This window comes from Carcharhinus amblyrhynchos, chromosome 23 (genome assembly GCF_965287045.1).
Source record: "Carcharhinus amblyrhynchos chromosome 23, sCarAmb.v2.hapA, whole genome shotgun sequence".
Lineage (NCBI taxonomy): Eukaryota > Metazoa > Chordata > Chondrichthyes > Carcharhiniformes > Carcharhinidae > Carcharhinus > Carcharhinus amblyrhynchos.
In genome coordinates, this window is record NC_137346.1 from 1,391,765 (window position 1) to 1,417,547 (window position 25,783).

At 48.0% G+C, this 25,783-nt stretch overlaps 2 protein-coding genes across 2 annotated transcripts; one reads left to right on the plus strand and one right to left on the minus strand.

Annotated features, from left to right (window-relative positions):
- Positions 1 to 600: 600 nt before the first annotated feature.
- Positions 601 to 8,279, plus strand: LOC145357564 (homeobox protein SEBOX-like). Its single transcript, XM_080211039.1, has 3 exons — positions 601 to 646; positions 1,558 to 1,742; positions 4,546 to 8,279. Exons 1-3 carry the CDS (start codon positions 601 to 603, stop codon positions 5,071 to 5,073), a joined length of 759 nt encoding a protein of 252 aa, XP_080067165.1. The 3' UTR covers positions 5,074 to 8,279.
- On the minus strand, positions 7,918 to 25,710 carry vma12 (vacuolar ATPase assembly factor VMA12). Its single transcript, XM_080211096.1, has 7 exons — positions 25,578 to 25,710; positions 25,227 to 25,458; positions 22,071 to 22,144; positions 13,384 to 13,473; positions 13,234 to 13,276; positions 12,385 to 12,497; positions 7,918 to 8,959 (listed from the first exon to the last, which is right to left on the minus strand). Exons 2-7 carry the CDS (start codon positions 25,408 to 25,410, stop codon positions 8,864 to 8,866), a joined length of 600 nt encoding a protein of 199 aa, XP_080067222.1. The 5' UTR covers positions 25,411 to 25,458; positions 25,578 to 25,710; the 3' UTR covers positions 7,918 to 8,863.
- Between the last annotated feature and the right edge of the window lie 73 nt (positions 25,711 to 25,783).

A 25,783-nucleotide genomic window follows, 5' to 3' on the forward strand; every position in this document is an offset into this window, starting at 1 on the left:
TGTTAGCTCTTTTCTCTCCTTACAGATGCTGCCAGATCTGCTGAGATTTTCCAGCGTTTTCTCTTTTGGTTTCAGATTTCAGCATCCGCAGTAATTTGCTTTTATTTGTGTTTCTCTGTGTGGCTCTGTGTTTATGTCTTTGTCTCTCTCTGTCTGTATATCTGTCTGTGTGTGTGTCTCTGTGTGTGTCCCTGTGTGTGTCTGGGTTCTGGCTCTCTGTGCTGGGGGCTGGATTGTTTGCAGTGCTGTGTGTCCAGGGGAAGGTGTGAACTTGTGTCTGGCTGTGTGTGTGTTTCTGTGTCTGTCTCTCTGTGTTTCTTTCTGTGTGTGTGTGTGTGTATTTGTTTCTGTGTGTATTACTGTGTGTGTGTTTCTGTATCTGTGTGTGTGTCCCTGTGTGTGTGAGTTCTGGCTCTCTGTGCTGGGGGCTGGATTGTTTGCAGTGCTGTGTGTCCAGGGGAAGGTGTGAACTTGTGTCTGGCTCTCGGACGCTGTCCCGCTGTGAGAGGAGCTCAGTTTGAAAGCGGAGCCGGAGTTTCATCTCCACAACCGGCAACTCCGAAAGGAGCAGCAAGATCCCGCTCCACTTCCCTCGGCTGGATGGAGGAAAGGCTGGAATCACAGCCCCCGGGGCTGGAAGCAAAGGGTGAGCGGGGTCCCCAATCCCAGCAAATCCCCGGCGGCTCCGGCAAACTCACCGGGAATTTCCCGGAGCCACAGGGACTGGGAGGGAGAGAGAGGGAGAGGGAATGAGGGGCTGAGGGAGGGAGGGAGTGGGGCAGAGACACTATGGTTGGGAGGGGGTGGTTTGGGGATTTGGGGGGGGGTGGATTGGGGGTTGGTTTGGGGGAGGGGGTGGTTTGGGGGGGTGGTTTGGGGAGGGGGTGGATTGGGGGGGTGGTTTGGGGGGTGGTTTGGGGGAGGGGGTGGTTTGGGGAGGGGGTGGTTTGGGGGAGGGGTGGTTGGGGGGGTGGTTTGGGGAGGGTGGTTTGGGGAGGGGGTGGTTTTGGGGGGGTGGTTTGGGGGGTGGTTTGGGGGAGGGGGTGGTTTGGGGGGGTGGTTTGGGGAGGGGGTGGTTTTGGGGGGGTGGTTTGGGGAGGGGGTGGATTGGGGGGGTGGTTTGGGGGGTGGTTTGGGGGAGGGGGTGGTTTGGGGAGGGGGTGGTTTGGGGGAGGGGTGGTTGGGGGGGTGGTTTGGGGAGGGGGTGGTTTGGGGGGGGTGGTTTGGGGAGGGTGGTTTGGGGAGGGTGGTTTTGGGGGAGGGGGTGGTTTTGGGGGAGGGGGTGGTTTGGGGAGGGGGTGGATTGGGGGGGTGGTTTGGGAGAGGGGGTGGTTTGGGGAGGGGGTGGTTTGGGGGAGGGGGTGGTTTGGGGGGGTGGTTTGGGAGAGGGGGTGGTTTGGGGGGGGTGGTTGGGGGAGGGGGTGGTTTGGGGGGGTGGTTTGGGGGGGTGGTTTGGGGAGGGGGTGGTTTGGGGGTAAAGGTATATGAAGGGGATTGGATGGTTTATATCCGGGTGTCTCTGTGTTTGGATCTAATTTTGTTTTATTGGTCTATCAGCTGTGGGGCTGCGGGAGCTCGACTTGGGGTTTCTGAGTGAGGGGCAGCGAAAACGGAAGAGAACCATCTTCAATCGGTGGCAGCTTGGAGAACTGGAGAGAGCTTTCATCCTGACACCTTACCCTGATATCAATATCAGAGTGACACTGGCTGAGATTACCAAACTGCCAGAATCCAAGATCCAGGTAAGATTTCCCCAAATTCCACCATTAACCCCACTCTGAACAATCACATTTGCTTTCTGATTGGCTCAGTAAATAGTTCCAAACTGAGCAAGGTTAAATACTGAACCTGAGTTCAATGGGGAGTTCGGGTGAGATCAATTCATCTTTGGAGAATTAATCACAAAACGATAATAGGGCAGAGCAATTAATTGCAAATCGAGAGCTTTCTGTCTCCACATTGAGCACGGGGGGGGCTGGTGCCCACGTCCCACCCTCCCCCCCAGAAACAGCCCTCTGTCCATCACTGACCTCATTCCTCTGTCCTCTACTGGCCCCCCTTTGTCCACCACTGGCCTCCCCCCATTCCCCACTGCCCTCTCCCCTCTGCCGCCCCTCCCCACTGGCCTTCTCCCCCTCCCTGTCTCTGGAATCTCCTCCAAGATTTTTCTGCTTCTCTCATTCTGACCTGGGGACATCCACAGTTTAAATCACTCCATCATTGCTACCTTCAGCTGTCTGAGCCCCAAGATCCTGCATTCCCTCCATAAAACTTCATAAACTCAACTCATTCAACAAGTGGTTGGCACAGTGGTTGGCACTGCTGCCTCACAGTGTCAGGGACCCGGGTTCACTTCCCGGCACGAGTCACTATCTGTGCGGAGTCTGCACATTCGCAGTGAACAGATATTGTAAAGGGACTGTATGGTCAGAATTTTCGAGTTGATTCAATTTCTGGCACTCTGTGGTTCACAGACTCTGCCAGAGGGTTCACACCAGTGGGGGAGGGTATGGCCTAAACCTGTGCGAGAGGCTGGCATCTGTGCACAGAGAGGGGCCACTGTGCATGCTCCAGTGTCCTGATGGCTTTTCTAACCTCCCCCCTCCACCGCTCACTGCGTAGAGTGCGCAGCACTGCCCAAGGGGCAGCCCCCTGCCCCGGAGCTCTCAGGGGTGGAGCGTGGGGGGGTGCAATGGCCTCTGCCCCACCATCATGCCAGTTCCTTGTTGATGCGGACTGGCTTTACTCCTTGCTGGTGGGAACAGCTCCCTGCAGGATGGGAAACATTAGCCATGCCATCCCAGGCTCACTGAAAAGATGCTAATCTCTGTTGTAATCAGCCTGTCACTGTTTCCCGCCGTGAAGGTGATTATATCATAAAAATTGGCTGGGGAAAGTTGTGACAGGCAGACTCGAGCAGCAGAGCGGGCTGGCAAATTCACACCTGTGGGTGACTCTCCTGCCTGTTTTTTGGTCAAACTTAGTTAGTTGGTAGGTCTGGCATCAGCATCCTGAGTGGGTCACTGCATATGTGCCAATCTGTCAGATTAAGTGTCACAAGTAAGGCTTCCATTAACACTGCAATGAAGTTACTGTGAAAATCCCCTAGTTGCCACACTCCGGTGCCTGTTTGGCTACGCTGAGGGAGAAGTTAGCATGGCCAATGCACCATAACCAGCACATCTTTCAGATTGTGGGAGGAAACTGGAACACCCGGAGGAAACCCACGCAGACACAGGGAGAACATGCCAACTCCACACAGTGACCCAAGCCGGGAATCGAACCCAGGTCCCTGATGCTGTGAGGCAGCAGTGCTAACCACTGTGTCACCACGTCATTCAGTAGGGAGATTGGCATATGCATCCTGGCCCCCACCTCCCCCCACCCATCACCTCCATGATGACTTTGCCAATGTCCCTCTGCCACCGTGCCTCCCGCCCGATCATTGGCCCTGACAGCCCCCTCCACCCCGATTGCACACCTTCCTTTCCCCCCCGTTGCTGTGCAGAGTGCGCAGCCCCCCCCCGCCCACCACCAATTGGCCCACCCTGAGAGAGTGCATGTGGGAGACAGACAGTGTGCAAGGGAGAGTGTGTGCCTAAGAGGGAGACAGAGAGACTCTGGTGTCTGGTTCACTCTCAGTCTCTGGCACATTATATGCTGATCTTTATTAATTACTCTTATTTAGTTATTAATTCATTGCTTTAACATGAACATAGAACACTACAGCACAAACAGGCCCTTTGGCCCACGAGTTGCACCGATCACATCAACACCTACCAATCTATAGACCTATCTATAACCCCCAATCCCATAAAACCCCATATACTCATCCAGAAGTCTTTTAAAAGACCCCAGCGAGTTCGCCTCCACCACCACTGACGGCAGCCGATTCCATTCACTCACCACCCTCTGAGTGAAAAACTTACCCCTAACATCACTTCTGTACTTTCCTCCCCGCACCTTAAATCTGTGTCCTCTCGTAGCGACCATTTCAACCCGGGGAAATAGCCTCTGAGAGTCCACCCTATCTATCCCTCTCAACATTTTATAAACCTCTATCAGGTCGCCTCTCAACCTTCATTTCTCCAGGGAAAAGAGTCCCAGCTCCCTCAACCTAACTTCATAAGGCATGCATGGTTTTATTTATGTTCAGCTAATTGATTTGAGCACACCTCCATGTTTGTTTTCAAATGTTGTGTTTAATGTCATTCCAATCCTGATCTTTCCAAAATATATCCATTGGCTGTGAGTGAGAACATGAAAGTGTCTCTCTGCCCTCTCACTGTGAAAAGAGCAGAGAAACCAGATTGATAATCATCTCCCAGTCCAGTCTCTCACAGGGGGAACTGGAGCCCCTCCACTGCCAACTCCAGTTACAATCCAGGAAATCTCTGTTAGTTTATCTCACTCCGCTGGGCAGTTGTTCCCAGGTAATGGGAATGAACGAAAAGGAAGTGGAGTAGGGAAAGGGCAGTGTGATTGAACCCAAATAACCTTTTGCTGTGCTTCTTATTTCCTAGTTTTTTGCTTCTTGTTTTCCAGGTCTGGTTTCAGAACCGTCGTGCTCGCTGCACTAAACAGCACAAGAAGGCGAGGAACCATCACCTGGGACAGTCTGCAACCCAGGCTCAGAGCTACTTCCAAACCGCTGTTACTGCCAGGGTACCAGACAAAGCTGCCCTCTGCAACACCCCACCGATGGGCAGGGACACCAGACACACCCTGAGTCATGGCAGCTCCCCAGTACAGCAGCCAGGCTGCCTGTCAAACCTCTCTCCAGCCTTCCTGGACCAGTTTATGTGGGAGAATAACTCCGTTTCCAGCTCCCTGCCTCAGCCACCAGGACAAAGTATTCCTCGACACAATGCCTGCCTTGGATTTCAGGATAAAGGTGACACAGTGACTCCCTTCAAAATCCAGGCTGCCAATCTTACACACCTCACAGGATCTGACCAAGTGAAGCCATACCTGGAGCCAGCAGCGGGACAGCAGGAGGACACAGCAACACACACCTCCCTCCGTCACACCTCTGATCTCATCTACAATGCTGCCATTGTCACCAACGTGTAAGCAGTATTGCCCCAGGCTTGGAGGAAACAAGACAGGCTGGAACTGCACCTCGTGAACCAGACTCAGGGAATCTCTCCCTCCCTTCCAGACATCCCTGAGAGTGAGCTGCAGGGAACCAGGCTGCCTGATTTACTATCAATATATCCCTTCCTCACAGGCCACGAGTGACATCTCCTTTCCTTGGGAACTGCACCATCAGCTCAGGTTGATGAGAGCCTGGTTTCCCTAGCCTGCTGATGCCTGTGGGTGCAGAGAATGTAACACAGAATACCAATCCCCTCCTGTTCTGTACCTCACTCATCCTGTACCTCACCCTCTCTGGACGCTGCGCTCCATTATGGAGCTGGTGGAAGTCTCAGAACAGAGCCACATCTGCCATCAGTGAACAGTGGGTGATTGAGGGGCAGTGGGGTGAGGAGTAACGAGTAGCAGATGAGGCAGTGGGCGGGGTACATCAGCACTGGCTCCCTGCGCTGGTCTGGTTTTTATATGTAACACAGTGTGACACACACGTGGCTGATGTGTCTCCTAACACAGCTGAGTGTGGCATTCCTACTCTCTGTGCCCCAGATGGGAATGTGATTCCACAGCTCAGCCCCACTGTCCATGCTGGCAGCGTGCAAGGACTAGGTTTCTACTCTCCCTGGTCAAACATCTGCAATCACCTGTGAACAATGAGCCCAGGGAATTGGGAATCACTCACTTTCAGCAGACAGGGAGAGACAATTGGAAGATTGTTGAAGAGTTCACTGCACCATCTTGTCTTTGTGATCCATTCTCCGTATTGAGATTGCTCTCTACTTGACCTTTCATAAACCGGGTTTTTCTTGCTCTCTCTCCCTTCCTGTAACTGTTAAACCTGTGGAGATACTCAATGAAATAAAGATGCTATAATCTTTGGCTCCTGAACATTTTACTCCAAGAATTTCTGATCCTTTTTCTAATCCAGATTGAAGTACAATTTCCCTAGCCCCATTTAAAAGACAAAGTCATAATAACATTTTTTCATTATTTTAGATCTAAAAACCCTTAGAAGAATCAGATCAGATGATAGACAGGAGCCTCACAGATGATCCTTTTAATTACAGGGGGATTTTTCAGGATCTAGATATCAGCAGCTATTATTCTATAGCAAGGTTTGATGATCTGACCGCTTCCTCAGCCCCTGTGCAGCTGCCTCTATAGGGCAGTCAGTGTATAGCGAGACCACGGCAACCAGAATAATCTTCAACAATCCCTTAATCCTACTCTCAGAATGAAATTGAGTGCAACAAGGAAGAACAGTGTTTACACCGACTCCCACACTCAGGTCACTCATAAAACCCTGCATTCATTTTTGAAAAAAAATTGTTTTAGCATAAACAAGGGAATTTAGCTGGTTTAATAGACATTACAACATTAATCAACATATCCAGTGGCTACAGGCCAGAGTGAAGCTGTATTTCAGTTCATATCTCTCTGCCTGTGGTCTAATCCTCATAGGCAGCTTCTGACCACTCAGTCCGACTCCTCAGTGATCATCAATGCTGCACACACTTCACCCGATCTCCTGGACAGCCTGGGTGAAGATGGAATTTGCAAAATTAAGATAAAAATCAAGGCAGTTATGTTGAACCAGGCACTGTGGCCAATTCTCAGCACCAGCAGGCTGCAGGGAGAGTGGATGTGAGTTTACTGGCAGTGGGAGCAGGGATACGGAACAGCCAGAGGGCCTAGTCTTCTCACAGAGCAGAGATGAAGGGAAGAGTTCAGTAGAGTACGAGAAACTGTTTCCAGTGGTAGGAGGGCTGGGAACTGCACAACTCGGATTTAGGATGACTGGTAAAAATTGGGAGGCGTTGGGGGGAATGAGAACTTAAAAATACCCCAGTTGTGATCTGGAGGGCACTGCCTGAAAGAGCGCTGGAGGCAGATTCAATAGGAGCTTTCAAAATAGAAATGGCCAAATATTTGAAAGGCAAAAAAAATTGCCACCAGTTCCTGTCACTGCAATGTCAGTTTCCATGGTGGTACAGCATGGTAGCACAGTGGGTTAGCACTGCTGTCTCATAGCGTCAGGGACGCAGGTTCAATTCCTGGCTCGGGTTACTGTCTGTGTGGAGTCTGCACATTCTCCTCGTGTCTACATGGGTTTCTTCCAGTTTCCTCCCACAGTCCAAAGATGTGCGTGTTAGGTTGACTGGCCATGCCAAATTGATCAGAGTGTTCTGGAATGTGTGGGTTAGCAGGGTAAATGTGTGAGGTTGTGGGAATAGGACATGGGGGGGGGGGGAGAATTGTTGTTGGTGCAGACTCGATGGGCTGAGTTTCTGTGATTGCTATGCATGGACACCGTTCAGCCCAGCCACTGGAATGATTTGAAAACATCCTGCAACATTCAGTCAGTTCCAGGTGTTCATTACTCCCCTGAAGTTTTTGGGAAGGATTATGTGTTAAAGATGCTGCAGATACAATCTCTCTCTCTCTCTGTGTCACAAAACATTGCTCACATTGCCCACTTCCTGTTGCTGTCACTGTTTTTCAAACACTCCCAGGACAGGTACAGCATGGGGTTAGATACAGAGTAAAGCTCCCTCTACACTGTCCCCCCATCAAACACTCCCAGGACAGGTACAGCACGGGGTTAGATACAGAGTAAAGCTCCCTCTACACTGTCCCCATCAAACACTCCCAGGACAGGGACAGCACGGGGTTAGATACAGAGTAAAGCTCCCTCTACACTGTCCTATTTCTTGCTGGATAAACAGAATGGTTTTGTTGGGTTCTTCAGTAGTTTGGATGTTCGCCTATCACTGGGTTTCCATCAGTCACTAGCTCAGCTCACCAACAATCAGAGATGACACATCAGGAAAGTGGATTTTATTTCACTTGTGACGCTTGGTTTACATTTATAAATTTCCAGATACTATTCTGTCAATAGTTTGGAAAAGGGGGCTGGTCTCTATGAGGCAAAGATTGAGAAGACGTTTAATTGAGGTGCTAAAATCATGAGGAGTTCTCACCAGAGCAGAGGCAGAATTTGTTCCCCCTGACAGAAGGCTTGAGAAGCAGGTGATAACAATTTAAAACAATTGGCATAAGTGACAGTGACACCAGGAAAAACATTTTGACACAGTCAGTGGTTAGGATGTGGAATGTGCTGCCTGAGAATGGTGAAGGCAGGTTCATTCACAGCTTTCAGAAGGGAATTGGACAATAATCTGCAGGGTTACGGGGAAAAGGCAGGAGACAGATACTAAGTGAAAAGAGCCAGCACAGCACAATGGGTCAAATGGCCTCCTACACTGTAATGAGTTGAGCTGTTCAGTTTGAAAGTAGAGAATTCCTGATGGGGACAAGGTGGAGTAACACTGATCAAGCGAGGCTCACCTCACGCTGGCAGCCGCACCAAAGGAAAGCAGGTTCCCTCTAACTATAGCTGGTTCACTCCTTAAAGACCTCAAAGCAACAGAAGGACAGGAATGGGGACATTACTGCTCCAAGCTTAGGATTGAGTGAAGAAATACAGGTATCCCTAGCACAAACCCAGACTACAAGCTTCAAACATCCCCACAGTACAGTGTCACCCCAAGCAGCTACACAGCAAACTCAGCTGAAACATTAGAACATACGCACACACACACAGGTCAAGGTAGGTGTAGGAAAATGCTCTGTTAAGATGGCGGCGTGGGCTCGTTGGGCTGAAGGGCCTGTTGCCCGTGCTGGGTTGTTCTTTGTTCTTAACACCAATCCCAGCCTGTGAAACGAGCTTTCAACATAGCGTTACACATTAGCGTTACACATTAGCGTGCTACATCTCTCCCAGTTCTCCTTCCATGGCTCGTACTATCACATACAGCTCTGCCAAACCAACCACGGAGGACACAATCAGTGCAGACAGGACCCGCTGAGAGAGAGAGAGAAAGAGAGAGAGAGAATATATTACACAGCACATTGAGAACACATCAGCCCCATTCTTTATCTTGCAACACTCAACAGCAGACTGGTTGCAGCTCAGTACAATATATTCCCCGTGACATGTTGACTTACTGTATGTACCAGAGTCCCAGTTATATTCCGCTGAATAAAGCATTTGGCCCACAAGGAATCAAGCATATCCGTGTACAGTTGTCAACAAGTGAAGCTTGGGCAAGGCTGAGCCAGAGAATCAGCACGTTACAGAGGGTATCACAGCCCAATCCTGCATTCAGCTCAGGCCTTGGTTTACCAGCTGCGACAGAGGTTGGCACTGATTGCTTTTTGAACACACTTCTGATTTTACAATCTTTAGGTGTTTTATACACATTGACCAGTGAAACATGCACAGGCTCAGAGTGTCCAGAGCCTGAGTAATTGGGAGACTGTGGCTCAGCCAATAGCAGAGACTGAGGCTGAGCCAGCCATGAGGTGTACTCGATCTGTGTCTCGCTCACATTGGAGAAATTGTGAGCAGGATCTCATTTCACACAAGCAATGATCGCACAATTCATTCACTTTCAAATATTGTTCACCGGAGTTTATCGATTTCTTAAAGTGCACTGTGCAGTAAAGGAGGCATTTTCCCAGTGAAACTGATGTAAGGCCTGTGGCACTGTTGCTTCCCTGTGTCAGGGACCCAGGTTTGATTCCCTGCTTGGGTCACTGTCTGTGTGGAGACTGCACGTTCTCTGTGTCTGCATGGGTTTCCTCTGGGTGCTCCAGCTTCCTCCCACAGTTCAAAAGACGTGCTGGTCAGGTGTGTTGGCCATGCTAAATTCTCCCTCAGTGTACCCTAGTGTGATGATGAGGGGATCATAGAACATTGAAAAACTACAGCACAAACAGACCCTTCAGCCCACAAGTTGCACCGATCATATCGCTACCTACTAGGCTTACCTATATCCCTCAATCCTATTAAGTCCCGTGTACTCATCTTAGTCTCTTAAAAGACCCTATCGAATCTGCCTCCACCACCAAGGGCAGCCGATTCCACTCACCCACCACCCTGAGTGAAAAACTTACCCCTGACATTTCCTCTGTACCTACTCCCCAGCACCTTAAACCTGTGTCCTCTTGTGACAGCCATTTCAGCCCTGGGAAATAGCCTCTGAGTATCCACCTGATCAATACCTCTCAACATCTTATACACCTCTATCAGGTCCCCTCTCATCCTTTGTCTCTAAGGAGAAAAGATCAAGCTCTCTCAACCTAACCTCATAAGGCATGCCACCCAATCCAGGCAATATCCTCGTAAATCTCTTCTGCACCCTTTCAATGGCTTCCACATCCTTCCTGTAATGAGGCGACCAAGTGGGGTCTGACCAGGGTCTTATAAAGCTGCAGCATTATCTGCCGACTCCTAAACTCAATTCCTTGATTGACGAAGGCCAGTACACCATACGCCTTCTTAACCACATCCTCTACCTGCGAAGCTGATTTGAGAGTCCTATGGACCCAGACTCCAAGATCCTTCTGATCTTCCACACTGCCAAGAATCTTACCCTTAATATTATATTCCTTCATCCCATTGGATCTGCCAAAATGTACCACTACACATTTATCCGGGTTGAAGTCCATCTGCCACTTCTCTGCCCAGTCTTGCATCCTATCTGCGTCCCAACTTCTGACATCCCTCCAAACTATCCACAATACGTCTGACCTTCATGTCATCGGCAAACTTACCAACCCATCCCTCCACTTCCTCATCCAGGTCATTTATAAAAATCACAAACAGCAAGGGTCCCAGGACAGATCCCTGGGGCACTCCACTGGTGACCGACCTTCATGCAGAAAAAGGCCCATCTACAATCACTCTCTGCCTTCTGTGGGCAAGCCAGTTCTGGATCCACAAAGCACTGTCCCCTTGGATCCCGTGCCCCCTCACTTTCTCAATAAGCCTTGCATGGGGGACTTTATCGAACACCTTGCTGAAGTCCATATAAACCACATCTACCACTCTTCCTTCATCAATATGTTTAGTCACATTTTCAAAAAACTCAACCAGGCTCGTACGACACAATCTGCCTTTACCAAAGCCACACTGACTACTTTTGATACTATACTCCTCTAAATGTTCATAAATCCTGTCTCTCAGGATCTTTTCCATCAAGTTACCAACCACTGAGGTTAGACTCACCGGTTGGTAATTTCCTGGGCTATCTCTTCTCCCTTTCTTGAATATAGGAACCACATCCGCAATCCTCCAGAAGCTCTCCCGTCTCCATCAATGATGCAAAGATCATCGCCAGAGGCTCTGCAATCTCTTCCTTCACCTCCCACAGTAACCTGGGGTACATCCCATCCGGTCCCAGCAGCTTATCTATCTTGATGCTTTTCAAAAGCTCCAACACATCCTCTTTCTTAATGTCCACATACTCAAGCTTTTCAGTCCGTCACAAGCCTGCACTACAACCACCCAGATCCTCTCATTCTTCTAAACTCCAAAGAGTAATGGTCCAGGTCTATTTAATCTTTTCTCCTTGAGCAATCCCTCCACTCCAGCAATTTGTTTAGTGAACCTTCACTGCACTCCCTCTACACTAAATAAATCTTTCCTTAGCAAGGAGGGCAAAACTGCACACAATACTCCAGCTGCAGTCTCAGTAATTGCAGTAAGACATCTTTACTCTTTGCGTAATAAGGCCAACTTAACTGCGTGCTCTATTTGCCTATTAGCTTTCAGCATCTCATGAACAAGGACACCCCGGACCCTCTGAAGTCCACCACTTCCCACACTCATTATCTAAGAATGAATTGGCAATTCTCTTATTCCTAACAACGTGGATAAATTCACATTTCTCCACATTGTATCACAGACAATTTTTCACCACTCACTCAGCCTCTCTAAATCCCATTTCAATGTCTTTGTATCCTCCTCACAACTCGCACTTCCGCATGGGTTTTGTGGTCATCCGCAAATTTGGAATTCCTCATGCTCTAATAGGTTTGCAGAGCGCTGCAGAAGGCCATTTGGACAGCTGTACCTGAACCAGTTTTCTGAAAGATTCATTAACCCATTCTATCCCACAGCCCAGAATGTTTTCCACAAGTCCAATTGCCTCCTGAAAATTCCTCTGCACTCTGGTTCCACCACCTCCTCAGGTCTGCAGTTCCAGATCAGAACAATCCTCTGTGAAAACAATTCTCATTTCCTCATCTTTTGCAATGATTTTAGATTCCTGATTCACTGGCTAAAGGAAGCAGTTTCTGTGTTTGTCTGACTTATAACATTACTCTCTTCATACTCCTAAACTTTATTACGTTTTCCCAGAGCTCGTCCCTATTGTACTTTGTGAGCGATGTTTCTCATTTTCCTTCTGTTGTGTGGGCTGCAGCAGATTCTGTTGTACTCACCGCTGCGATGTCTGTGAAGAGGTACTGACTGCCGAGGTATGTGCAGGCAAATGCAGCGCCCACTGTCACCAGGAAGTTAAAGATGGTCACAACCACCGCCTTCACCGATCGCACTGCATCAAAAACAGCAGAGATTAGGACAGCACAGCATGGCTTCAAGAAGCTATGGCCAGCCAGGGTCACCAAGGGTCACCAAGTCAGCCAGAGTTACTGGGTCAACCCCAGAGATGCTGAAATGACTACAGTGACATTAGAGCAAAGTTCAACTGTACCAGCAGCTCCTCACAACAGCAACAGCCGCTGGGAGCGCTGGGTTTAAAGGGACTGCGGATCTTTGCAGACACAGTGCCTATTACACAGAAACATTCTGGAGCAAATCTTCCCACGTCATCACAAAAGGAGACCAAGCTGCTACTTCCTAACTGGACACTGTGATGCCGAGGTTACAGCATTGCTCCTATCAGAATCCAATCCTCACCAGGTCAACGTTGGCAAAGGAAGCATATCCAACACCCAAACAGCACCCATACCACTCCACCATGAGTGGGAGGGACAGAGGGAAGGACAGCAAGAGAGAGTGGTCCATTATCTTAGTTTGAACTTTATGTTCAAGGAGGTAGGATGTTCACACCCAGCAGTCCGAATGTGTGTGTGAGCACCCACAGTGACGTACCCATTCTATCCAGCCTGTAGCACAGGGTGAGGTGTTGAATAGGCTGGAGGTAAAGCTCCCAACATTATCGAAGTTTGACCTTTCCCTAGTTGCACTGTGGCACCTCAGGAATACAGCTGAATTCGGTGTGAGGCTGTCTGTGTGGAGAAACAGGAACCAATCCAGAATAAACTCACCTTGTCTTCCCAAATCTCCCAGAGTGCCGTACCGGCGTATCTGCTACAGAAACAACAAGAGGTTATAATCAGGATGTAATTTCAGTGCCAAGCTAGACCAAACAAACATGACAGAATCAGAGTGAGAAAGGCTGAGATCCATTACAACACCTGGCAGTTGACATTTTTAGTAATGCGTCTGTACTCTTGGTTTGCAAGATTCGCTTTGATTGTCTCCAACCTGGCCACCAGCTCTGGGTTCTGAAAGAGACGTCCAAGTGAGGTGAGGGAAGAACCTTTTAAAATTCCAAAACTTACAATGTCTACAACATCCCCAGTGTCCCTTGAACTGAGAGGCTTCCTCAGCCAGAGGGGAATTTGCAGCAGGAGGGTAAAGATCCAGTTGTCATGGTTCACATGGGTACCAATGACATAGGTAGAGAAAGGATAGAGGTTCTGCTGAGGGAAAATGAGCAGCTAGGGACTAAATTAAAAAGCAGAACCAAAGGGTAATAATCTCGGGATTACTAGCTGAGCCATGAGCTAATTCGTACAGGGTCAATAAGACCAATGAGATAAACATGTGACTTAAGGACTGGTGTGGGAGAAATGGGTTTGAATTCATGGGACATTGTCACCAGTATTGGGGAAGGAGGGAGCTATTCCAATGGGACGGACTCCACTAAATCATGGTGGGACCAGAGTCCTGGTGAATTGCATAACTGGGGCTGTAGATAAGGCTTTAAATAGTCGGCGGGATGGGTTCAACTGTGTGGGAAATTATAAAAAAAACAGATAAAGGGAAGGAGAGCTCAGGAGAGATTATTAAAGTCTCAAACAAATAATAGGACAGAGTTTAGAAAGGGTTAGGTATCTAACTTCAGGCACAGCAGATAAGGGGAGGACAAGGAGAAGGGAGGCAGTATGCGCAGGGTCAAGGCTGTTGGATTTGAATGCACGCAGTATACAAAATGAAGTAAATGAGCTAATAATGCAGATTGAAATTGGCAGGTCTGATGTTATGGGTGTTACAGAGATGCAGCTGCAAGGGGATCAGGGCTGGAAGCTAAATATCCGAGGATAAGTGTCCCATCGAAAGGACAGGCAGGAGGGGGCGGGGTTGCCCTGTGTACCAGCCTCTGAGCAGTCGTCGGGATCTGGGACACGAAATACACAACTCTATCTTCTGGTGTGAGAAAAGCAAGATTACGATGGTCATGGAGACTTCAATATGCAGGTGGATTGAGAAAAATAGGTTGGAAATAGATCCCAAGAAAAGGAATTTGTGGAATGTCTACTAGATGGCTTTTTGGAGCAGCTTGTGGTAGAGCCCACTAGGAAAAAGGGAATTCTGGATTTAGTAATGGACATAACGAGGCAAACTTGCTTTGGGAGCTTAAGGTGAAGGAACCCTTAGGAGGCAGTGACTATAACATGATAGAATTCACCCTGCAGTTTGAGGGGGAGAAGCTGTATTACAGTTGAGTAAAGCCAACTACAGATAGTGAGGGAGGAGCTGGCCAGAGGTGATTGTGGGGGGAGCCTTGCAGGACAGACGGTGGAGCAACAAAGTTTTTGGGAGACACGACAAAATTTCATTTCTAGGAAGAAGCATACTAAGGGAAGGATGAGGCAACCATGGCTAACAAGGGAAGTCAGGGACTGCATAAAAGCAAAGGAAAGAGCATATTGTGAGGCGAGGAATAGTGGGAAGCCAGGGGATTGGGATTGGGAAGCCAGGGGATTGGGAAACCACTAAAAACCAACAGAGGACAACTAAAAAACCAAGTAAGGGGAAAAAATGAAATATGAAGGTAAACTATCCAGTAATATAAAAGATGACTGCAAGAGTCTTTTTAGATACATAAAGGATAAGAGTGGACCTTGGACCACTGGAAAATGATGCAGGTTGAGTTGATAGTTAGGAAAGCAAAGGCATTGTTAGCATTACTTTCAAGAGGACTAGAATACTAAAACAGAGATGTACTGCTGAGGCTTTATTTGGCTCTGGTCAAACCACATTTGGAATATCGTGAGAAATTTTGCGCCCTGTGTCGAAGGAAAGATGTGCTGGGCCTGGAAAGAGTCCAGAGGAGGTTCACGGGAATGATCCCTGGAATTACGAGCTTATCGTGGATGTGGGGAGGATGTTTCCATTACTAGGACAGACTGGGATCCAAGGGCACAAGCCCAGAGTAAACAGATGACCGTTTAGAACCAAGATCTAAAACAAGTTGTCACAGGTATAGGTTGAGAGGCTGTAGATTTAAAACTGAGATGAGAAGGAGCTACTTCACAGAGGGTGATGAATTTGGGAAACTCACTGCCCCATAGCGTGGTGGAGCATGAAAAATTAAATGGTTTCAAGAAGGAGATAAATATATTTCTCATAAACTGGGTTAAAGAGATATGGGGAACAGGTGGAGGGGTGATCTGAGATCAGGGAGAGATCAGTCGGGCGGAGCAGGCTCAACGCTTGGAATTTGCTGACTTGTGCTCCTAATTCCTACGTTCCGATGGGATGAGGAGGAATTTCTTCAGCCAGAGGGTGGTGAGTCATCGGAATTCATTGCCACAGAGGGCTGTGGAGGCCAGGTCATTGAGTGTATTTATGACAGAGATAGGTCGAATAAGGGGATCAAAGGCTATGGAAAAAAGGCAGAAAGGGGTTGAGAAAAATATCAGCCATGATAGAATGGCGGAGCAGATTTTAAATTCATTTATTTGTGTCACAAGTGAGGCTTACATTAACACTGCAATGAAGTTACTGTGAAAATCCCCTAGTCGCCACACTCCGGACCTGTTCAGGTACACTGAGGGAGAATTTAGCACGGCCAATCCACCTAAGCAGCACGTCTTTGGACTGAGAGAGGAAACCCAGGCAGACACGGGGAGAACGTGCAGACTCCACGCAGAGAGTGACCCAAGCTGTGAATTGAACCTGGGTCCCTGGCACAGTGAGGTAGCAGTGCTAACCACTCCACCATCATGCTACCCTTTAATTCTGCTCCTATATCCTCTGGTCTAACTTTTTGAAAGCTCCCTCGCTGCACTCCTGTAATGGCTGGGATTTGATCAGTGATTGGTCAGACACAATTTAACAGCCTTACATTAAAAACTTAAATCTTTCACTACTTCAGCTCCATTTCAAAAATAAATTAAGCTCCAATCTCTACTCAAAACACACACAGTGGGGAGGTGATGGCCTAGTGGTATTATCCCTCAAACTGTTAATCCACAAACTCCGATAATGTTCTGGGGACCTGGGTTCAAACCCCACCAACGGCAGATGATGGAATTTGAATTCAATAAAAATATCTGGAATTAAGAATCTACTGATGACCATGAAACCATTGTCAAAAAACCCATTTGGTTCACATCTTTATTTGGTCTGGCCTACATGTGACTTCAGAGCCACAGCAACATGGTTGATTCTTAACTGCCCTCTGAAATGGCCAAGCAAACAACTCAGTTCAAATAATTGCTACAAATTCTCAAAGAAATGAGACCGGACGGACCACCTGGCATTGATCTCAGCACCAGAAAAGTGCAAAACAAACTGCCCTATCGGCCCTGCATAAGTTCTCCTCACTAACATCCGGGAGCTAGTGCCAAAATTGGGAGAGCTATCTCACAGACTAGTCAAGGAACAGCCTGACATAGTCATTCTCATGGAATCATACCTTACAGATAACGTCCCAGACCCTGCCATTACCATTGAGGGCTGAAGGGCCTGTACTGCGCTGTAATCCCTGGATATGTCCTGTCCCACCAGCAGGACAGACCCAGCAGAGGTAGCAGCACAGTGGTATGCAGTCAGGAGACAGTTGCCTTGGGAGTCCTCAACACTGACTCTGGACCTCGAAGTCTCATGGTTTCAGGTTAAACATGGGCAAGGAAACCTCTTACTGGTTCCCATGTACTGTCCTCCCTCGGCTGATGAATCATGTTGAACATTTGGAGGAAGCACTGAGGGTGGCAAGACATACTTGGGCAATTTTCTACTGGCAGGAGTGGCTGGGCAGCAGCATTACTGATCGAGCTAGTCGGGTCCTGAAGGATTAACGGCTAGACTGGGTGTGCAGCAGGTGGTGAAGGAACCAACAAGAGGAAATAATATACTTAACCTCATCCTTACCAATCTGATAGCAGCGGTGACCACTGTACAGTCCTTATGGAGATGAAACCCTGCGTTCACTTTGAGAATAACCTCCATGGTGTTGTGTGGCACTATCACCGTGCTAAATGGGACAGACTTCAACCAGATCCAGCAACTCAAGACTGGGCATCCATGAGGCACTGTGGGCCATCAACAGCAGCAGAACCATACTCCAGCACAATCTGTAACCTCATGTTCCAACATTTCCCCCACTCAACCATTCCTATCAAGCCAGAGGATCAAACCTGGGTTAATGGAGAGTACAGGAGGGCGTGCCAGGAGCAGCACCAGGCATACCTAAATCTCTGTTCTGTAACTCTCCCCAACGCCCTACCATTAACTGAGTAAGTCCTGTTCTGGTTCAATCAAAATGCATCACCTCATTTATCTAAATTAAACTCCATCTGCAATTTGTCAGCCCACTGGGCCAATTGATCAAGATCCTGTTGCAATCAGAGATAACCTTCCTCATTGTTCACTGTGCCACCAATCTTGGTATCATCTGCAAACTTACTAACCATGCCCCCTACATTCTCATCCAAATCATTAATATAAATGATAATTAGCAGTGGGCCCAGCACTGATCCCTGAGGCACACCGCTGGTCACAGGCTTCCAGTTTGAAAAACAACTCTCTACAACCACCCTCTGGCTTCTGTCAAGAAGTCAATTTTGTATCCATTTAGATACCTCATCCTGGATCCTGTGAGATTTAACTTTATGAAACAACCTACCATGTGGTACCTTGTCAAAGGCCTTGCTAAAGTCCATGTAGACAACATCAACTGTACTGCCCTCATCTACCTTCTTGGTTACCCTTTCAAAAAACTCAATCAAATTTGTGAGACACAATTTTCCATTCACAAAGCCATGCTGACTGTCCCTAATCAGTCCTTGCATCAAAAACAGCAAGTGATAGACAGAGCTAAGCGATCCCACAATCAATGGGTCCAATCTAAGCTCTGTAGTCCTGCCACATCCAGTCGTGAACGGTGATGGACATTTAAACAACTCACTAGAGGAGGAGGCTCCTCAAATATCCCCATCCTCAATGAGGGACGGCCCAGTACATCACTGCAAAAGATAAGACTGAAGGATTCACAGAAGTGCTGAGTGGATGATCCATCTCTGCCTCTGTCAGTGCTCCCCAGCATCTCAGATGTCAGTCTCCAGTCAATTCGATTCACTCCACATGATATCAAGAAGAGTCACTGGATGCTGCAAAGACAATGGGCCCGGATAACATTCCGGCAATAGTACTGAAGATTTGTACTCCAGAACTTGCTGCTCCCCTCGCCAAGCTCTTCCAACAGTTATAATTCTGGCATCTACCCAACAATGTGGAAAATTGCCCAGCTATGTCCTGTACACAAAAAGCAGGACAAATCCAACCCTGCCAATTACTGCCCAATCAGCCTACTCTCCATCATTAGTAAAGTGACGGAAGGGGTTATCAACAGCGCTATCAAGCAGCACCTGCTCAGCAATAACCTGCTCACAATTGTTCAGTTAGACTTCCATCAGGTCACTCAGCTCCTGACCTCATTACAGCCTTGGTTCAAACGTGGACAAAAGAGATGAATTCCAGGGATGAGGTGGGAGTGACAGCCCTTAACATCAAGGCCACATTCGACCAAGTGTGGCATCAAGGAGCCTGAGTGAAACTGGAATCAATGGGTATTGGGGGGCAAACTCTCCACTGGTTGGAGTCAAACCCGATACATAGGAAGATGGTTGTGGGGGGTCAGTCATCTCTGCAGGAGTTCCTCAGGATAGTGTCTGAGGCCCAACCATCTTCAGCTGCTTCATCAATGACCTTCCCTCCATCATAAGGTCAGAAGTGGGGATGTTCGCTGATTGCACAATGTTCACCATTCGCAACTCCTCAGATACTGAAGCAGCCTGTGTTCAAATGCAGCAAGATCTGGATAATATCCAGGCTTGGGCTGACAAGTGACAGTAACATTCGTGCCACACAAATGTCAGGCAATGACCATCACCAATAACAGACACTCTAACCACTCCTCTTGACACTCAACATAGGAACATAAGAAATAGAAGCAGGAGTAGGCCATCTGGCCCTTCGAGCCTGCCCCGCCATTCAATAAGATCATGGCTGATCTGTCGTGGCTCAGTTCCACATTCCCGCCCTCTCCCCATAACCCTTAATCCCCTCTTATCAAAAACCCATCAACTCACGTCTTAAAAATATTTAGCAAGGCAGCCTCCACCACTTCAACGGGCAGAGAATTCCAGAGATTCACCACCCTTTGAGTGAAGAAGTTCTTCCTCAACTCCGTTCTAAATTGCCCCCCCTTTATCTTGAGGCTGTGCCCCCTAGTCCTACTGTCCTTTCTGAGCGGGAAGAGCCTCTCCACCTCTATCCTATTCATCCCATTCATCATCTTATACGTCTCAATGAGATCTCCCCTCATTCTTCTAAACTCTGACGAGTACAAGCCTAGTTTATTCAGCCTCTCCTCATAGCTCAACCCCCTCAACTCCGGTATCAGCCTAGTAAACCTCCTCTACACTCCCTCCAAGGCCAAAATATCCTTGCGTAAGTACGGCGCCCAAAACTGCACACACTACTCCAGCTGCGGCCTCACCAATGCCCTATACAGCCGCAGCAAGATCTCCCTACTTTTATATTCAATCCCCCTCGCTATGAAGGCCAGCATCCCATTCGCCTTCCTGACCACCTGCTGCACCTGCAAGCTGGGTTTTTGCGACTCATGCACAAGGACCCCGAGGTCCCTCTGCACCGTCGCCTGCTGCAGTTTTTCTCCACGTAAGTAATAGTCCTTCCTACCATTCTTCCTACCAAAGTGGACCACCTCACACTTGCCAACATTAAATTCCATTTGCCATTTCCTGGCCCATTCGCCCAGCCCATCTAGATCCTTCTGTAGACTCTCCACACCCACCGCACAATTTGGCTTTCCACCAATCTTGGTGTCATCAGCAAATTTCGACACCATACACTCGGTTCCCTTCTCCAGATCATCTATATAAATGGTAAATAGCTGAGGCCCCAGCACCGACCCCTGGGGCACTCCACTAGTCATCAACCGCCAATCCGAATAGCACCCATTGACCCCCACTCTCTGCACTCAATGGTGTTACCATCACTGAATCACCTGCTGTCAACATCCTTGGGGTTACCATTAACCAGAAACTCAACTGGACTCACCACATAAACACAGTGGCTACAAGAGCAGGTCAGAGGCGGTGAGTAACTCACCTCCTGATTTCCCAAAGACTGTCCACCATCTACAACGAACAAGTCAAGAGTGTGATAGGATAATCCCCACTCACCTGGATGGGTGCAGCTCCAACAATACTCAAGAAGCTCAACACCATCCAGGACGAAGTAGCCGCTTGATTGGTGCCACATCTATAAACATCCCCTCCCTCTACTGCCCATGCTCAGTAGCAGCAGTGTGTACCATCTACAAGATGCACTGCAGCAATTCATCAAAAATCCTTAGACAGCACCTTCCAAACCCACGACCACTTCCATCTAGAAGGAGAAGGACATCAGATACATGGGAACACCACCACCTGCAAGTTCCCCTCCAATCTACTCACCATCCTGACTTGGAAATATATTGACATTCCTTCGCAGTCATTGGGTCAAAATCCTGGAATTCCCTCCCTAACGGCATTGTGGATCAACCCACAGCACACGGACTGCAGGGCGGCACAGTGGTTAGCACTGCTGCTTCACAGCTTCAGGAACCTGGGTTCGATTCCCGGCTCGGGTCACTGTCTGTGTGGGGTTTGCACATTCTCCTTGTGTCTGCGTGGGTTTCCTCCCACAGTCCAAAGATGTGCAAGTTAGGTTGATTGGCCATGGTAAAATTGCCCCTCAGCGTCCTGAGATGCGTGGGTTAGAAGGATTAGACGGGTAAAATATGCAGGATATGGAGGTGGTAGGGCCTGGGTGGGATTGTGGTCAGTGCAGACATGATGGGCCGAATGGCCTCTTTTTGTGCTGTAGGGCTTCTAAGATTCAAGAAGCCAACTCACTACCACCTTCTCAACGACAGCTAGGGGTGGGCAATAAATGCTGGCCAGCCAGCGACGCCCATATCCCACGAACGAATAAAGAAAGAACAAAACTCAACACTCGGAGTCATTTACACCGAGGAGTTTCCGGCCTCCATGCTTTTAACTGATTGAGAAATCTAGATGAGAAGCCAAGAGCCAGCGCGCAGGCCAGCACCATGGGAAACACAGCAGAACAGGACCAGAATCCTTGGCCATTCTGCCAATTGAGACTACTGCACCACTCAATGAGATCCTGACCAATCTGATAAGATACTCCTCCTTTCCCACCACAGGATGAGGTAAATTTAATGTACGACATCAAACTGGGTTTTAAAGGAAAGCAAATGAAGAAATCCACTCCTGGAAATGAGTGATCGTTTCAAGATAGAGGGTAGTTAGTGTAAGAAAGGGACATTGAGCTTCAGACACATCTCAACAACAATTGCTATGACAGCATTCCTGAAAAAAAAATCAGCAAATTATTCAGATTTGTACAAATAGATCACATTCTCCAGGATATCAGAGTGTGGCAGCATGTCAGATATCAGTTAATGTTTCTCATTGTTTCAGCTTACAGGGGGCATTCCCCCTCCCTGAGCACTGTGCAGGAGATTGATCCTAATTGGAATTTAACCCACTATACTCACTCTCTCCGGCAGTCTCACTTCTGGTGTGAATATTTCTGCTCCTTCCAGAAGTTCATGTAGATAGATGGGGAACCCTGCAAACAAAACAACTTTTAAAGCAAATACATATACTATACATATTGTTTTATTTATTCTTTCACATCCATAATTGCCTTTGAGAAGGAGGTGGTGAGTTGCCGCAATCCATGTGGTGTATGTAGGTACATCCACAGTGCTGTTAGGGAGGGAGTTCCAGGATTTTGACGCAGCAACAGTGAAGGAACAGCGATATATTTCCAAATCAAAATGGTGAGTGTGGTGAGTGACTTGGGGGGGGGGAACTTGCAGGTAGTGGTGTTCTCAGATATCTGCTGCTCTTGTTCTTTTAAGCAGTAGAGACTGCAGATTTGGACAGTGCTGTCTAAGGAGCCTTAGTGAGTTGCCACAGTGCATCTTGTAGATGGTACACACAGCTATTACTGTGCTCCAGTGGTGAAGACACTACATTTTAAGATGGTGGATGGGGTGTTGATTCAGTGGGCTGTTTTGCCTTGGATGATGTCAAACTTCTTAAGTCTTGTTGGAGCATCCAGGCAAGTGGAGAGTGCTACATCACACTCTGACATGTGCCTTGTAGATGGTGGACAGGCTTTGTAGGATTTGGATTCCTAGCCTCTGACCTGCTCTTCATCACAATATTTATGTGGCTAGCCAGGTTCAGTTTCTGGTCAATTTTTCAAAATCTGGTTGTCCTCTCAAAATTCTATAGGTTCTGGCGCAGTTCCTGCAGATTGGAAGATAGCAAATGTAACCCCTTTAAGAAAGGAGGGAGAGAGAAAACAGGGAACCACAGATCTGTTAGCCTGGTGTCTGTAGTGGGGAAGAAACTAGGATCTATTATAGAGGATGTGATAACCTGCCATTTCAAAAGAGATTAGGAATAAACAGGTCATTCTGAGCTTGGCTGGCCGTGGCTAGTGGCATATTAAGACCATAAGAAATTGGAGCAGAATTAAGCCAATCATCGCATCAGCTCTGCTCTGCCATTCACTCATGGCTGATAATGATTCTCATTCCCATTCTCCCGCCTTCTTCTGTAACCCTTGATCCCCTTATTGACCAAGAACCTAACTATCTTTGTCTTAAAGACACACAACGACCTGGCCTCCACAGCCTTCTGTGGCAATGAATTCCACAGACTCACGACCCACTGGCTGAAGAAATTCCTCCCCGTCTCAGTTTTGAAGGAGTGCCCCTTCACTCTGAGGTTGTGCCCTCAAGTTTAGTTTCTGCCACTAGCAGAAACATCCTCTCCACATCCACTCTATCCAAGCTTCAGTGTTCTGTAAGTTTCAATTAGATCCTCCCCCATGTCCTTCGAAACTCCATGGGGTATAGACACAGACTCCTCAAACTTTTCATTCCTGGGATCATTCTTGTGAACCTCTTCTGGATCCTCTCTAAGGCTAGCACACCCTTCCTTAGGTATGGCGCCCAAAACTGCTCATAATATTCCTAATGGGGTCTGACCAGAGCGTTATACAGCCTCAGTATTACATCCCTGCCCTTGTATTCTAGCCCTGTAGAAATGAACGCTAACATTGAATTTGCCTTCTGAACTGCTGACTGAACCTGCAAGTTAACCTAGACAGCCCTGAATCAGGACTCCCCAGTTCCTTTGTGTTTCTGATTTCCAAAACCTTTCCCCATTTACAGAATAGTCTATGCCTCCATTCCTCCTTCCAAAGTGCATAACTTCTGACTTTTCCACATTGTATTCCATCTGTCACTACTTTGCCCACTCTCCTAGTCTGTCCAAGTCCTTCTGCAGCCTCCCACTTCCTCAACATTACCTGGCCCTCCACATATCTTTGTATCATCTGCAAATTTAGCAACCATGCCCTCAGTTCCATCTTCCAGACCATTAATGTATATTGTACTGATCAGTGCTTGGACCTCCACTGTTAAACAATTTATATTAATGATCTGGATATGGGAATCAAGTATAATATTGCCAAGTTTGCAAATGAGACAAAACTAGGTGGGAATGCATGTTGTGAAGATGATGTAAATAGGTTTTCAGGGGATTTGGGCCAGATCAATGAGTGGGAAAGAACATGGCAGATGGAATATAATGTGGATAAATGTTACGTTACCTACTTGGGTAGAAGGAATGGAGGTGCAAGGAGTTCGATTCAGGTGAGATACGAGGAAATATTGATGTCAAAAAGAAAGGAACTTGGTCAAAGGTAACATGCAAGTTCAGCAAGATATTAGGAAGGCAATTAGTATGTTGGCCTTAATGCAAGAGGATTTGAGTATAGGAGTAAAGTATTCTAGCTTCAGTTGTGCAAAACTTTGGTTAGACTGCACCTGGAGTATTGAGCATAGTATTGGTCCACTTATCTAATGAAGGATATACTTGCCAAAGAGGAAGTGCAGTGGAGGGTCACCAGACTGGTGCCTGGTGGGATTGTCCTAGGGGGGAGAGATTGAGGAGACTGGACCTGTATTCTCTGGAGGAGTGATCTCATTGAAACTTACAAAATTCCTACAAGGCATGACAGGGTAGATATTTCCCTTGAATGGTGAGTCTGGAACCAAGGGACACAGTCTCAGAATAAGGGACAAGCCATTTAAGACTGAGAAAAGGAGGAATTTCTTCACTCAGAGGGCAGTGAACCTTTGGAATTCTCAATCTCAGAGGGCTGTGGAAGATCAATCGTTGACAGCGTTCAGAGATTAATAGATTCCTGGATACTAATAACATTAAGAGCAACATAGTGGCACAGTGGTTAACACTGCTGCCTCACAACATCGAGGACCTGGGTTCAATTCCGGCCTCAGGTCACTGTGTGGAGTTTGCACATTCTGCCGGTGTCTGTGTGTGTTTCCTCCCATGCTCCAAAGATGTGCAGATTAGGTTGATCGACCATGCTAAATTGACTCTGGTGTCAGGGGATTAGCAGGGTAAATATGACATCTCATCAGAACGGGACAGGAGGAGCCTGTTGAATAAAGGCTTTTGTTGTCCTGTTTACATCTTCAAGATGTCTGCATAGCCTGGTCCAAATATGAGCAGGCACCAACACAGTTAGGAGCTTGCAAAAGACACTCGGTATGTCCACCAGGCTGGGTGACCCAGAGAGGAAACTATCTGAGAAGCTGGCCACTCACCTTTTTGTTGTAAGAAGCGGTGAAGTTTTCTCAGCAGGTGGAAGGGGACAGTGCGGGGGGAATGGATATTGTCAAGACAGGACTGGAGATCAGATTGCAGATCCTCAGGCATGGAAAGATCCTCTTTGAGGACCAGGTGGAGTTGCTGCTGGAAGGTATCCTGGACTCTCAGAGCAGCTGCCATTCTCTTCACACTCAGCAATGCCACCAGGCAGGGCAGCGAGGAGACAACCTGGGGACAAAGCCACACAGCCAAACACAGTCAGCAAGGAGGACAGTCATTTCCAACTCACTCCTCAGTGAATAATTTCAATACAAAGCCCCAGAAACCTGTACTTGAGGCACACAAACCTGAGGATAAACAGTGTCCTTTACCCGAGCTTTATAGGAGGTTATTGAACAGAAACATTTAGAGAGGGCAGTGAGCCGGTGCTGCGGTATTTAATCTTTCTCATTGGCCGCGGCCCCGCCTCCGCGCCGACTCCACCCGCAGGCTGCAGGCTGCACTAGGCCCCACTAGGCCCCGTCTCCATGGCAACCGCCCCAGGCCGCCGCCA